Source organism: Martes martes (genome assembly GCF_963455335.1).
Source record: "Martes martes genome assembly, chromosome: 14".
NCBI classification, from domain to species: domain Eukaryota; kingdom Metazoa; phylum Chordata; class Mammalia; order Carnivora; family Mustelidae; genus Martes; species Martes martes.
Genome location: NC_137902.1, coordinates 26,464,903 through 26,480,262, shown reverse-complemented (window position 1 = coordinate 26,480,262; position 15,360 = coordinate 26,464,903). Strand labels below are relative to the sequence as shown.

Here is a 15,360-nt window from a genome sequence, read left to right as displayed (position 1 = left end):
GCAACCCAAACATTTTCCAGGGTTATCAAAGAACATACTATAGGAGAGGTGGCTAAGAGTTCATTTACTCTGCCTTAGAATCTTTTCCAGCTGTGAGATCAGCACTGATAATCTCTGTAACAACAGAAGGAAGTGTTGCACACTATCACAGTTTTACTTCGAAGTCTTTGTATACTTTATCCTTATTAATAAGCTTGGTGGCCAATAGTTAAACATCCCATAGTATCCCTGGGAGACCCATGGGTCCAATTTTCTGACAGTTTCTTGTTTTCTAAATCACCCAAAGTTAAGAGTGTCATGGATGCACAACACGAGCTCTTAGAAAAAAACTGAAGGAGCATAAGGCAGCACTCATTACCGCTGGAGTGGAATGCAGACTTGGGCATACCACATTTTCACCCTCAGCTAAGAGAATACTAACTTTGAGAAAAGAAACTCCCTGTACCACCCTCGTTCAAAGCATCAAAATCTACCTAAAGCAAAACATCTTTCAAGGTTAAGGATAACATCTTAACTTTCATAGAAGGAACAAATGAAGACATACTTAGGAAACATTCTAAGGAAGGCTCAAATGCTAATCCTACATACAATATGGCAATCATTCAAAAAAACCAAACAGAGTTGTCATATGATGCACCAATTCCACTTCTAGGTATATGTCCAAGAGAAGTGAAAGCAGGGACTGGACAGATATTTGTACACTCACGTACAAATAACCAAAACACAATGACCAAAAGGTGGTAGCAACCCTCTTGGGATTTCATCAATGGAAGAATGGATTAAAAAAACATGGCATATACATACAATGGGATATTAATCAGCCTTTAAAAGGAAGGAAATTCTGACTCATACTACAACAGGGATGATTCTTAAATACATTATGCTTCAGGCCAGTATTTTATAGTTAACTAAGTCCCATCACATATGTTATATAATTCTCACAACTATTTCCCCATGAAGGAATTGATAATCATCATGATCTTCATTTTATAGATAGTGGAAAGAGGTCCATAGAAGCTAAATAACTTGCTCAAGGTCACACATTAAGTGGTAGAGACAAAAAAATTTTTTTAAAAGATTTTATTTATTTATTTGACAGAGATCACAAGTAGGCAGAGAGGCAGGCAGAGAGGGGGAAGCAGGCTCCCTGCTGAGCAGAGAGCCTAATGCGGGGCTCGATCCCAGGACCCTGGGATCATGACCAGAGCCAAAGGCAGAGGCTTTAACCCACTGAGCCACCCAGGCGCCCCAGAGACAAAAACTTTAAATCCAGCTTCTCTAACTAAAATTTCCATGCTCCTTTCAGTACATCATGCTGAGTGTTCTGTTTACCTCCATGGTAGCCTCTGATGCAACTCAATGGGAGCCATTATGATATGGAAGAAGGAGCCCTGGGGTGCTGGGCTGGCTCAGTCCAGGTGTCTGGCTGGATTAGTCAGTAGAGCATGTGGCTCTTGATCTTAGGGTTGGGAGTTTGAGCCCTAAGTTGAGTGCAGAGATTACTTAAAAACAGACACTGGGGAGGGTATGTGTTATGGTTTGCCAGACAACAACTGTGGGATTTCCTGCAATTCACAATATCTTTAAGACTCTGTTTCCTCATTGGTAAAAAGTATTTTTTTAAAAGCTTACGATATACTCTATGGAGTTTGAATACTGAAGAAGATGGTATATAAAAGAGCACAAAACTTAGCACTTATTAAGGGAAAATAAGTGTCAGAAAGGAAAAAAAGGGGGCGCCTGGGTGACTCAGTCATTAAGTGTCTGCCTTCGGCTCAGGTCCTGGGATCAAGCCCCTCATCGGGCTCCCTGCTCAGAGGGAAGCCTGCTTCTCCCTCTCCCACTACCCCCTCCCAGCTTGTGTTCCCTCTCTTGCTTTGTCTCTCTGTGTCAAATAAATAGTAAAATCTTAAAAAAAAAAAAGAAAGAAAGAAGGAAGAAAGCAAGGAAGGAAGAAAGAAAGAGAAAGATAAAGAAAGAAAGAAAAGTAATCTTTAGCTGGCTTAGCATTACCACTATTTTGCCCTGATCTGGCCTTAGTGTGGTAAGTGACAAACACATTTTCCTGTAATGTCTTGAGAAAACTGACTGGATCTTTGATACATTTTTAAAAAAAAAGATTTTATGTATTTGAGAGAGAGTGAGAGAAAGCATAAGAGGGGAGAAAGTCAGAGGGAGAAGCAGACTCCCTGTGGAGCTGGGAGCCCAATGTGGGACTCGATCCAGGGACTCCAGGATCATGACCTGAGCCGAAGGCAGTTACTTAACGAACTGAGCCACCCAGGCGCCCTTTGATACTTTTGACATATACTTCAAGTCTAATTCATTAGTGACAGTGAAGATGAACTAATTATTCCCTGCAGCAAGTTCATCAAAGAAATGTGAGGAATGAAAATGAAGGTAGAGGCCTGATGGAGACTTGCAAAGAGAAGAAAGAGGTCATAGTTATAGGCATCCACTCAAAGTTCAGCCCAGTCCTTTCTGGGCTATTCACAAAAAGCATAGGCCAAATGTTTAAATCAACTGTTTGACGGCCCTTGGGAAGAATAAGGACAGCAGCCAAGTCAGAAGCCACCAAAAGGGAAAGCAACAAAGTAGGAGATAAAGCAAGCATAAAGGAATATGATCAAGGAAACAGGTCCCAGATGAAAAGGAGCTGCCTGGAAAGCCTAAGTAAATACATGAATAAATAAACACAACATAAATTATACCCATATGAACTTCAAACTCTAGCCCAGAATCTGGAGCTTCTTTAAAACACCCACATTTGTCATACAGCCCTTGGGTCACAAAGGGATATTTGGGAGAAGGCAGTTTGTAATCCCTGATTTTTATAGAAAATCACATTTATCATAAGGCCTTACTACAGTATCTGGTTTATTTGCTAGGTACAGATATACATTTGTGAGATTTATAAAGCTATGTTTGCAGCAAAATGTCTCTGGGGTCAGGTAAGGCAGATTAACCTTCAGTGCAGTCTTGTTAGCACATCTCACCCCTAGGCCCTCTCATTCCAGCTCTCCCAACAAACACATTTCACACTTCTCTCCTTTTGTTCCCAGACGTGCCAAATGCCACTGTAAATCACTACAGGACATTTTACTTCCCCCCCACCCCCAAAAAAAGAGAGAGAGAGAGAAAGAAAAAATAAACAAAAAAGAAAGATATGTAGGGGCGCCTGGGTGGCTCAGTGGGTTAAAGCCTCTGCCTTCGGCTCAGGTCATGATCCCAGGGTCCTGGGATCAAGCCCCGCATCGGGCTCTCTGCTCAGCAGGGAGCCTGCTTCCTCCTCTCTCTCTGCCTGCCTCTCGGCCTACTTGTGATCTCTGTCTGTCAAATAAATAAATAAAATCTTTAAAAAAAATTAAAAAAAAAAAAAAAAAAGAAAGATATGTAAATAAACACTAAATCCCAGACCTGTCACACATCAGAATCTATACCAAGTTGTAGATGTGCATTACCATCACGGGGAATGTCTGGCAAGGCTTACATCTGGAGCTAAATCAAGTCTCCCCATCTGTTGGGTTTGCCTCTTCTACTCAAGCGTTAATTTTTCAATTGTTTGCAAGAACAATTTAATAAGTGTTGAGAAAATGGGAAATGATAGGCACGAAGGGAACGAGGAATGTAAGGAAATTCAGCTTGGTATTTCATGATACTGAAAGCACATTCTCTCCATTTACGAACAGCTCACTCCTGTGGGTGTGTGGTATTTCCTCAAGACCCTAAGCCAAACTCCATGTCTGACTTAATTTTATCCAATACATATAGCACTCCGTAATTGCTTTGCTGTTTCATAAGGAACCTAAAATAACTTAGCCCCATGAGCTCCATTTGCCTCTGTTTACCACAAATAGAGCCATGTAAAGCAAAACGTCAAAGTTCCAGATCCCCATGAATCATTCCCTGAACTCACAGAGAATGGCAGAAAAAAAAATTTTCAAAGATAAGCTTTCAGATGGCCTATACACAGAAAACACTTTGGCAACAAAGATGCCTGAAAAGGGCTTGCAACCATGTCTTGGTACGAAAATTCACAGAACAGCACTGTGAGCTATTTCAATATGACAATATGAAAGTCTCATGCACTCCTGCTTTTCTTGATCAAGTACGACATTTCTTCCACTCCTACAGACATCAGGGCTTAAAATAGCAGTGGTGTTCAACACACTCCACTCAGCAAGGTACAATAAACCTCAGGATGAGCCAAGGAATGCTGAAAGAGGTAAGTTCTCATTCCTTACCTGATATTAACCAAGGCATGGGTCACCTTGCTAGCTGCTTCTTTCCACTGGCCTGCATTGGTAGAAAGCCTCAGGACTGTAAGGAAGAAAAGAAAAAAGATCTGTTAGACCCCCAGTATAAAACACAAAAATGAGGAATAAAGACACATCTCAGAATAGCTTTATTAGAATAACCAGAGCCTACAACAACATTCCATTTAAAACTTCCTCATCTTAGAGAAAAATATAAGGGCTTATTCTCAACTACCTTCACCAGGATTTTTTTTCTCTAGCCTTTTTTTTTTTTTTTTAAGATTTTATCTATTTATTTGACAGACAGAGATCACAAGTAGTCAGAGAGGCAGGCAGAGAGAGAGGAAGGGAAGCAGGCTCCCCGCTGAGCGGAGAGTCCGACGCGGGGCTGGATCCCAGGACCCTAGGATCATGACCTGAGCTGAAGGCAGAGGCCTTCACCCACTGAGCCACCCAGGCGCCCCATTCTCTAGCTTTTTTTCACTTTCTATCAAAATACTCCTCTGCCTTGGGTTCCCCTCCATACACTCCCTACTAACAGATTTCCATGCTTAGTTTTTACATTCATTTAAAATCTACATTGAGGCGGTAAGGCAAGATTAACCTGGCAGCCACATTTATCATTAAATCACCTCTAATGGCTGATTTAGTGGAAGTGGCTGGTTTGAGTAAGTATCCCCTCCTGCTCCATACTTACCTTTCTCCTAAAGGTTTCAGCTGGGTCAAACAGGACACATTATTTTGTCAGATAGAGGACAGTCATGTTTCAGTCAAGGAATAACCTGCTTTAGCTACTATAACTTAACTGTGTGACCTGCAACATGAATCAAGAGGAAGAGCCTTCTCTTTTCTGACCAAGTTCTATCTCTTTTCCACGCTCACCAGTAAAAGGAAGGAAGATGGAAAGACAGAACAACCTCAGTCAGCTAAGAGCTTCAGGACCATACATTACAGTATTGATACCATTTCAGAAAAGAGACAAACCAGCACAACTGCTCCTTGGAAGAGCAAGCACATGGTAGGCACTCCAAGTTTATGTTTTTAATGAAAGAATACTTAATAAGAGCCAAGTTTACTATGTGCCAAGAAGTGAACAAAGTTAGGTTATATAAAAGATAGCAGAGAGATGAGGAAACAGACTCAAAGGAGACAAATAATTGATCTAAGTCATCCAAACAGTTGTAAGTAACTGAGCCAGAATTCGAACCCGAGGGTATGACTCTAGAGCATGTACTTAGAGTAAATGGTTATGAGTATGAACCCTGAAGCCAACTGTCAGAGTCCAATTCCTGCACCTGCCATTTACTACGACAGTAACAGCAATACTTACATGAAAGGATTCTTATGAAAATGAAGTAAGTTAATACATATAAACCCTTAGATCAGTGCCTGGCACACAGTAAATGTCGTATATTAGCTATTAGTATTTAAATACATGGCCTCCTAAACAAATGAATGAATATATCTGAGACTTTCCCAGAGGAAGGAAAAGTAGAGCCTAACAACATTACGTTAAGAAATTAAGAAACGTATAACCAATTTGCTTAGGAATTTTATACCTGAGAACCATCACTACCTACTCCTGACCAGTATTCCAGCCAGGAAAGAAACAGCAGCAGCTAAATCTGAGGGAAGGCCTATGGCTGCAACAGGGAAAAGAAAACTCACCTGGCTGCTCTGCATCACTTCTAGCAATACCTCATTTTTATAAATTCATGTAATTTTATGAAAGAGAGTAGGGGAGCCTTAATAAAACATAGTATCAGAACACTGCCTTTCTAATTTACAAGATTTAGTGCAGGGGAAGTTGGTATAGTTCCAAGTTAAAGCTCTTCAGTCTGAAATCCGGTTTTATCCAGTGTATGTGCAAATTCAATCATGTAATGAACACAATTGTTTCAGCAGGTCAGACATATCTTTTCCAACTCAACTGTGAAACTCCTTAGATGTGTTTCACTAGATCCTCCACAAGATCATAAATTCTCTGAGGGTGGGGACCAAAACATTGATGGAATTGAGTTGAATTTTCCTTTCCTTATTTCAGTGAGATATTTAACTCTGTCCATGGATTATTTCTCTGTAACATTCTGTCAGCTCTGTTCCTTAGTGAACAAGAACCAGATGACCTCATCACTGCATTTCCTTTGGAAATGCCATAGGCTTTTACATTCTTTTCTGTTACCAAATTTAAACACAAAATTATTTCAAAATGCCCTAAAAGCCTCAAGCTAAGGTAATCTTTTATGTAGTAAATTATGGTTCACAAAAATAACATAGTACACAGCCATTTTAAAAAGAGACGTAAGTAATAGTAAAAACTGGAAACAACCATAATTTCCATGAAAAGAATGGTTAAATAAACTAAGCCCACACTGTACAAAAAAAGACACAGAAAGATTTAAGAAAATTACAAAAAAAGAAGAATATTTTATGACACATGTTTTAAAAAACACAAAATAGAAGGATAACATGATTACAACTATGTAAAACTATGCATACGTGTAGGCTAATATACAACAATGAAAACAATCACAGCACTATAAAGATTACAAATTTTTTTTATCTTTTCCATTTTGATTTTTCTTTTTCTTTAGTATTTATAATTATCTTTCTTTTTAATAAAAAAAACACTTCAAAATATGGTATCATTTATGGTTCAGGGCAGCTCCTTTGGAAGTCTTCCTACTCAACGGACTTAACTGCACCAAATTAATGTCATCAGAATATTAAATGTGTGCCTTTATCAAAAGTGTTTCAGTGAGCCTTCCTCCTCTAGCCAAGACAGAAGAACAAAACATAATTTACCCTTCTACCTTAAGTGACTGGACAAAACAGATGAAACAACAACTACCAGACATTGGACTACAGGCATATTCAACTGTGATCCCTGAAGAAAAAAAACAAGGTGAGCCCTACGATTACCCCAGCTTACTGCATAGAGAAGTTTCTAGCCTGTGGGGCAGGAGGAAGAACCTATATAGAATAGAGAAGTCTTGCCAAGCCAAAAACATAGAGATCAACAAACACTTGGAGAGGCCAAGGTACCTAGAATTTGTGAGGCAGAGTACTGCAGAAGAAGGAGTTTGACAAAGAACTCTGGAGGTCTACAGAAGGGTCATCTTACATCTTTTTTTGAATACTGATCTGCATATATAGATCGAAGAGGAAAATACTCAGAGCTGGAAACAAAGATCTATTGGAAAGGAAAAGAAATTAAGTTCACAGAGGGCTCCACAAATAAAATAATTTGTTTTTCCCCCAGCAAGTGTACAAAGACTTACTCATACACTGGTTTTCAGACAAAGTCTGCAGATGGGTACTATGTTAGCAATGGGGCCAAATTAGCCTACATTAAAGATTGCTCTCAACCTCCCCTGACAACCCTTAAATGCAAACCTGAAAGGATAAAGCTGATTTCCAAATAACATAACCACATTCTAGAACAAAGTTTAACATATATAAAATAACAAAATCGAGCACTCACAATATTAAAATCACAATGTCCAAAATCTAATTTAAAAATTACTAGACATTCAAAGCAGAAAATATGACCAAATAGGCAAGAGAAAAACCAGTCAATAGAAACAGATCTAAACATGAAAGAAAATTAGCAGAATTACCAAAAAAGGACATTAAAACAACTACTGTAAATATGCTCCATATTCTCAGGAAGATTGAGGAAAATACAAATACAATGAGGAAAGAAACGGACACATTACAAAGAAGTCCAAACAGAACTTCTAGGGAAGAAAAAACCTGAAATGCACACTACACTGGATAAAATGAATTAAGATTAATGAGATTAAAAGCATATTAAAAAATACATAAGAAGCATCCAAATTTGGAAGAAAGAAGTTGTCACTATCTGCATATGACATGATACTATATAGAGAAATACTAACAACTTCACCAAAAAACTTCTAATTAGAGCTAATAAATGAATTCAGTAAAGGGAGCCTGGGTGGCTTCGTCGGTTAAGTGTCAGCCTTCAGCTCAGGTCATGATTTCAGGGTTCTGGGATGGAGCCCCACATTGGGCTCCCCGCTTGGCAGGGAATCTGCTTCTCCCTCTACCCCTCCCCCCAACCTGCATGCTGTCTACTAAATAAAATCTTAAAAAAGAAATAAATTCAGTGAAGTAGCAAGATACAAAATTAATACACAGAAATCACCGTGTTTCCATTCACTAATAACCAATGACCAGAAAGAGAAATTAAGAAAACAATCCTATTTACAATAGTATCAAAAACAATAAAATACCTAGGAATAAATTTAACTTAAGAGGTGAAAGACCTGTACTTTGAGAACTATAAGACACTGGTGAAAGAAATTGAAGATGACATAAATAGATGGAAAGAGGGGCGCCTGGGTGGCTCAGTGGGTTAAAGCCTCTGCCTTCGACTCAGGTCATTATCTCAGGATCCTGGGATTGAGCACCGCATCAGGCACTCTGCTCAGTGGGGAGCCTGTTTCCCCCTCTCTCTCTGCCTGCCTCTCTGCCTACTTGTGATCTCTGTCAAATAAATAAATAAAATCTTAAAAAAAAAATAGATGGAAAGATATACCATGATCATGGATTGGAAGAATTAATAATCTTAATCAGATTCAGTTCAATCCCTATACAAATACCACTAGCATTTTTCAGAAATAGAGCAAATAATCATAAAATTTGTATGGAACCATAAAAGACCCTGAATAGCCAAAGTAATCTTGAGAAAGAAGAACAAACCTGGAAGTATCATGCCACCAGATTTCAAACTATACTACAAGGCCTCAATAATCAAAATAGCATGGCAGTAGCACAAAAACAGATACACAGATCAATGAAATAGAGTAGAGAATCCAGAAGTAAACTCACATATATTCATCTATGGCAAAGGAGTGAAGAATATAAAATGGAGAAGAGACAGTCTCTTCAATAAATGGTGTTGGGAAAACTGGACAGCTATATGCAAAAAACAGAAACTGGACCACTTCCTTACACCATATACAATAAACTTAAAATGGACTGAAGACCTAAATGTAAAACCTGAAACCATAAAACTCCTAAAAGAAAATACAGGCAGTAGACTCTGGGACATCAATCTTAGCAATATTTTTTTTGGATCTGTCTCCTCAGGCAAAGGGGAAAAAGGAAAAAGAAACAATTGGGATTACATCAAAATAAAAAGCTTCTGCATAGAGAACGAAGGAAAACATCAACAAAACAAACCTACTGAATTGGAGAAGACATTTGCAAATTATATATCTGTTAAGGGGTTAATATCCAAAATACATAAAGAACTCCTACAACGCAACACCAAAAAAACAAACAATCTAATTAAATAACAAGAAGACTTCAAAAGACATTTTTTCAAAGAAGACATATAGATGGCTAATAGACATGTGAAAAGATGCTCAACACCATGACTCATCAGGGAAAAGCAAATCAAAACCACAATGAGATATCACCTCACCTGTCAGAATGGCTAGTAACAAAAAGACAAGAAATAACAAGCATTGGCAAGGACAGCATGTGGAGAAAAGGGAACCCTCATGCACTGTTGGTAGGAATGTAAACACAGCCACCATGGAAAATAGTATGAGGGATACTTTAAAAATTAAAAATAAAAACTACCATATGATCTAGCAATTCCACTTCTGGGTATTTATCCAAAGAAAACCAAAACACTAATTTGAAAAGATATGTGCAACCCCACGTTCACAGCAGTATCATTCATAATAGCCAAGACTTAAAAACAACCTAAGTGGCTATCAATGGATGAATGCATAAAGAAGTTGTGGTATACACACACACACACACACACACACACACACACACACACACAATGGAGTATTATTCAGCTATAAAACACAAGGAAACCCTACTATTTGTGACAATATGGATGGACCCTAAAGACTTTATTCTAAGTGAAATAAGTGACACAGAAAGACAAATACTGTACGATCTTACTTATACATGTAATCTTAAAAGCAAAACAAAACCGGGACGCCTGGGTGGCTCAGTTGGTTGAGCCGCTGCCTTCGGCTCTGGTCGTGATCCCAGGGTCCTGGGATCGAGTCCCGCGTCAGGCTCTTTGCTCAGCGGGGAGCCTGCTTCTCTCTCTGCCTCTGCCTGCTTGTGTTCTCCCCCTCTCTCTCTGACAAATAGATAAATAAAATCTTTAAAAAAATAAAATAAAAAAATAAAAACAAAACAAAACAAAACCAAACCCATAAAAAAAGAGATCAGTCTTGTGGCTACCAGAGACGGAGGGTAGGGAGAGGGGGAATTGGAAGAAGGTAGTCAAAAGATGCAAACTTCCAGTTACAGGATAAAGAAGATAAATAAGGGATATAGGGACACCTGGGCGGCTCAGTCGGTTAAGCCACTGCCTTCAGCTCAGGTCATGATCCCAGAGTCCTGGGATCATGTCCCACATCGGGCTTCTTGCTCCATGGGGAGCCTGCTTCTCTCTCCGCCTCTGCCTGCCACTCTGCCTGCTTGTGTGCGCGCTCTCTCTCTCTCTGACAAATAAATCAATAAAATCTTTAAAAAAAAAATAAGGAATGTAACGTACAATAGGAGAATATAGCTAACACCACTGTATAATATACAGGAAAGCTATTAAAGAGAGTAAAATCCTAAGAGTTCTCATCACAAGGAGAAAAAATTTTTTCCTTTCTTCCTTTTTTCCTTTTACTGTATCTATTTGAAAAGATGGATGTGAGCTGGACCTCTTCGCTATATATGTAAATTAAACCATCATTCTGTATGCCTTAAACATCATAGTGACGTGAGCCAATTATTTCTCAATAAAACTGGGGAGGGGGATGAAGGTGCAGTGCCACTTCTAGCATGGCAGAGTAAAACCCACTACAGCCTTTCTCTGATTATAGCTAAAAATCCTTTATTAAATATAAAAAGTAACTACCTGGAGGCTCTAAAATTGAGCATAAGCACACATATTATAGAAGGGAGTAAAAACTTGGAGAAACACCCACAAAAGGAGTTTCGAGTTGCCTTTTCTCCTATTTTTCTTTCAAGCTTTCACAGGGATATACAGGGGAAAAGCTGGATAGATGACTAAAACTTCAATAGAAACCTCACCTTTCTGTAGACAGAAACCAGGAAAAGGGGCTTCTGCTGGTCAGAGAACATAGAGAGAATCCTGGACAAATCAGGAGAAAGTGTTCCCCTAATTCTGTATAATTCTGTATATAATAGTTGCACAATTCTCAGGCTTATGCCTGAGCTAAGCAAATATGGAACAGAGATACGAGCAGCAAAGCAAAAGCTTTAGGAACCAAATGGGTATTTGGTGGGGTGTGTGTGTGTGTGTGTGTGTGTGTGTTTATTTGTTTGTTTGTTTGAGAGGGGGAGAGAGAGAGAGAGCAGGGAGGGGCAGAGAGGGAGGGAGAAAGAATCTGAAGCAGACTCCATGCTGATCGAGGAGCCCCACGTGGGGCTCCATCCCACAAACCCAAGATCATGACCTGCTTCTGTTCACTCTCTTGCTGTGTCTCCTCTCTCTGTCAAATAAATAAATAAAACCTTAAAAAAATACTTAAAGATAAGAACCTATCAACTCAAAATTCTAAATCCAGCAAAAATACCTGAGAAATGAAGGAAAATTTTTAAAGCTTACCACCAGAAGTCCCACTCTAAAAGAAATGCTTTTAGAGCATTTCTTTAGAAGGAAATTTCTTTCTTTCTTTCTTTTTTTTAAAGATTTTATTTATTTATTTGTAAGAGAGAGAGAGCACAGGCAGACAGAGTGGCAGGCAGAGGCAGAGGGAGAAGCAGGCTCACCGCTGAGCAAGGAGCCCGATGTGGGACTCGATCCCAGGAAGCTGGGATCATGACCCGAGCCGAAGGCAGCTGCTTAACCAACTGAGCCACCCAGGCAACCCAGAAGGAAATTTCTTTAGAAGGAAATTAGAATCTTCTGGAATAAAAAGAGCAATGGAAAAAAAAAAAAAAGAGCAATGGAAATAGAAAATATCTAGGTAAAAATAAAAAAATTTTTCTAAAATTCTTTAGATTATGGATGATAGCCCATATTCTAAAGTCCATATTCATAGGCAAAAATTATGGCAGTGTCTGGTAGAGTTTTCAATATATGTAGATGTAATACATACAACTATAACATCAAAGTAAGTGTGGGGGTTGGTGATTATGGGACACTATCTAGTAGAAAATTGTTATATTTTATTGAAGTGATACAACACTAGGGGTGCCTGGGTGGCTCAGTCAGTTAAACGTCTGACTCTTGAGCTCAGCTCAGGTCTTGATCTCAGGGTCATGAGTTCAAGCCCCATACTGGGCTGCATGATGGGCGATAGGCATTGATCCTACTTTAAAAAAAAAAGTGAAGTGATACAACACTAACTGTAAGTAGCCTAGGAAAGGTATAATGTATAATGTAACCCTAGACCTGCTAAAAATACACAAAGAAATATAGCCAAAGCCAACTGGAATATTATATGTTTATGTATATGGTATATATATATGGATCGTATATGTATATGGTATATGCATATGGTTTAAATATTGAATGAGAGAAAAAGACTGTGACACTGGATAACAAACAAGACCTAACTACAAGCTCTGTACAAGTCAGCCATTTTAGGGGCACTTGGGTGGCTCATTAAATTAAGCATACGAATCTTGATCTCAGTTCAGGTCTTCATCTTAGAGTCGTGAGTTCAAGCCCAGCACTGGGCTCCATGATGAGCGTGGAGCCTACTTTAAAAAAAAAAAAAAAAAGCCTCTTTAAATATAAAAATATAGATAAGTTAATAGTTATAGATAGAAAAAGATAAACACATAAACACTAATCAAAAAAGAAAAACCAGGGGTAACTGGCTGGCTCAGTCAGTAGAGGATGCAAATCTTGATATGAGGGTTGTGGGTTTCAGCCCCACATTGGGTGTAGAGATTAAAGATAAAATCTTTGAGAAAGTGGGAAAAAGAGAAAAACCACAATGGCTGTATTAAAATCAGACCAAACAGCTTCAGAAAAGGAGTATTACCAGAGATAAAGTAGGACATTACACAAGGATAAAAGGGTTAACTCACCAAAATACGATAATCCTAAATGTGTACACACGTGACAGCAAAGCTACAAAATATATAAACCAAAAAGTGAAAGAACTAAAAAAATAGATAAACTTACAATTATAGTTAGAGATTTTTTTAATTTTAATTTTTTTTTTTTTAAGATTTATTTGACAGAGAGATCAAGTAGGCAGAGAGGCAGGCAGAGAGAGAGGGGGAAGCAGGCTCCCTGCTGAGCAGAGAGCCCGATATGGGGCTCGATCCCAGGACCCTGGGATCATGACCTGAGCTGAAGGCAGAGGTTTAATCCACTGAGCTACCCAGGCGACCCTATAGTTAGAGATTTTAACAATCCTCTCTGTCCCTTTAGAACAAGTAGACAGAAAAATATGTGAAAACAGAGACCATACCAAACAACTTAACCAAACTGAAACTCAAAGAATAGTCTACTCCAAGAGCAGAATCAAGTGCAGAAGAGTCGTTTACCAGGATAGACCGTATTCTGGGCCATAAAACAAGTCTCAGTAAATTTCAAAGGACTGAAATCATATTAAGTATATCCTTGGACCAAAGCAGAATTAAACCTAATATTACTACCAGAAAGATATCTGAAAAAAATTAAAAATCCCCAAATTGGGGCACCTGTTTGGCTCAGTCAGTTAAGTGTCTGTCTTGGACTTGGATTGTGATCCCAGGGTCCAGGGATCAAGCCCCATGTTAGGCTCCCTGCTCAGCGGGGAGAATGCTCCTCCCTCTCCCTCTGCTGCTCCCCGCCTCCAACTTATGCTCTCTGTCAAATAAATGAATAAAATCCTTAAAATAATTAAAATAAAATAAAATAAAATAAAAAATCCCAAATATTTGGAAATTAAACAAAATAGTCCTAATAATCCAAAGGTCAAAGAAGAAATCACAAAGGAAATCAGAAAATATGTTGAACCCGAATGGCAATGTAAACACAACAAATGAAAATGTTTGAGATGCAACTAAAGTACTATTTAAAGGGAAATTTATAGGACTAAGCATTTATACTAGGAAAAAAAAAAGTCTCAAATCAGTGACCTAAACTTTTATCCTAAGAAACTAGCAAAACTCAAAGCAAGGGATGCCTGGGTGGCTCAGTTGGTTAGGCGGCTGCCTTCGGCTCAGGTCATGATCCTAGCATCCTGGAATCAAGTCCCACATCAGGCTCCTTGCTCCGTGGGGAGCCTGCTTCTCCCTCTGCCTCTGCCTGCCACTCTTCCTGCCTATACTCTCTCTCTCTCTGACCAATAAATAAATAAATCTTAAAAACAAAACAAAACAAAAAAAACTCAAAAGCAAGCAACAAGAAGAAAATTAAGAGCAGGAATCTATGAAATAGAAAACTAAAAAACGAGAGAGACAAAAATAAAACCCACTATGAAACCAAAAGCTAGTTCTCTGGGGAGAAAAAAGTTAATAAACCTGAAAAACATATAGCCAGACTGACCAAGAAAAAGAGAAGACATAAATTATCAATATCAGGAATGAAAGAAAGGAAATTAGTACAGACTCTACAGACACGAAAAATTAATATTACAAACCACTATATGCCCATAAAACTTAAAAAAAAAAGATAAGTATATCCATTCCCACCACTCTGATTTAATATACTACTAGAGGTCCTAACTAGTGAAATAAGACAAGAATTAAAAGGCCTACAGATTAGAATGAAAGGAATAAAACGCTTTTATTCCCAAACTACATAGCTGTTTACACAGAAAATTCTAATAAGATTATAAGTCACTAAATCTAGTAAGTGAGTTTAGCAAGATGACAAATTCGGAAATTAATAGTCTTTCTATATATTAACAATGAGAAAATAATAATTGAAATTCTAAAAAATACCATTTACAATAGCACAAATTCCATGAAACGCTTTAAGATAAATTTAATAAAATACGTACAATATGTTTGATGAAAAAATCAAAGACTTCAACAAATGTTTATGGGCTCTAAGATGTTATTACTAAGATGTCAACTTTTCCCAAAATGATCTATAGATTCATCATAATCTTTTTCAAAAAAAGATATTTATTAGGGC

At 38.3% G+C, this 15,360-nt stretch overlaps 1 protein-coding gene across 3 annotated transcripts in view; it reads right to left on the bottom strand.

The window, feature by feature from the left end:
- ARMH3 (armadillo like helical domain containing 3) overlaps positions 1-15,360 on the bottom strand; it is a 174,758-nt gene that overhangs the window by 77,022 nt on the left and 82,376 nt on the right. For all 3 annotated transcript variants that reach the window (XM_080822780.1, XM_080822781.1, XM_080822779.1), the window contains one exon: positions 4,245-4,320. In XM_080822780.1, the coding sequence (XP_080678906.1) occupies positions 4,245-4,320 (76 nt within the window). The remainder of the gene's footprint in view (positions 1-4,244; positions 4,321-15,360) is intronic.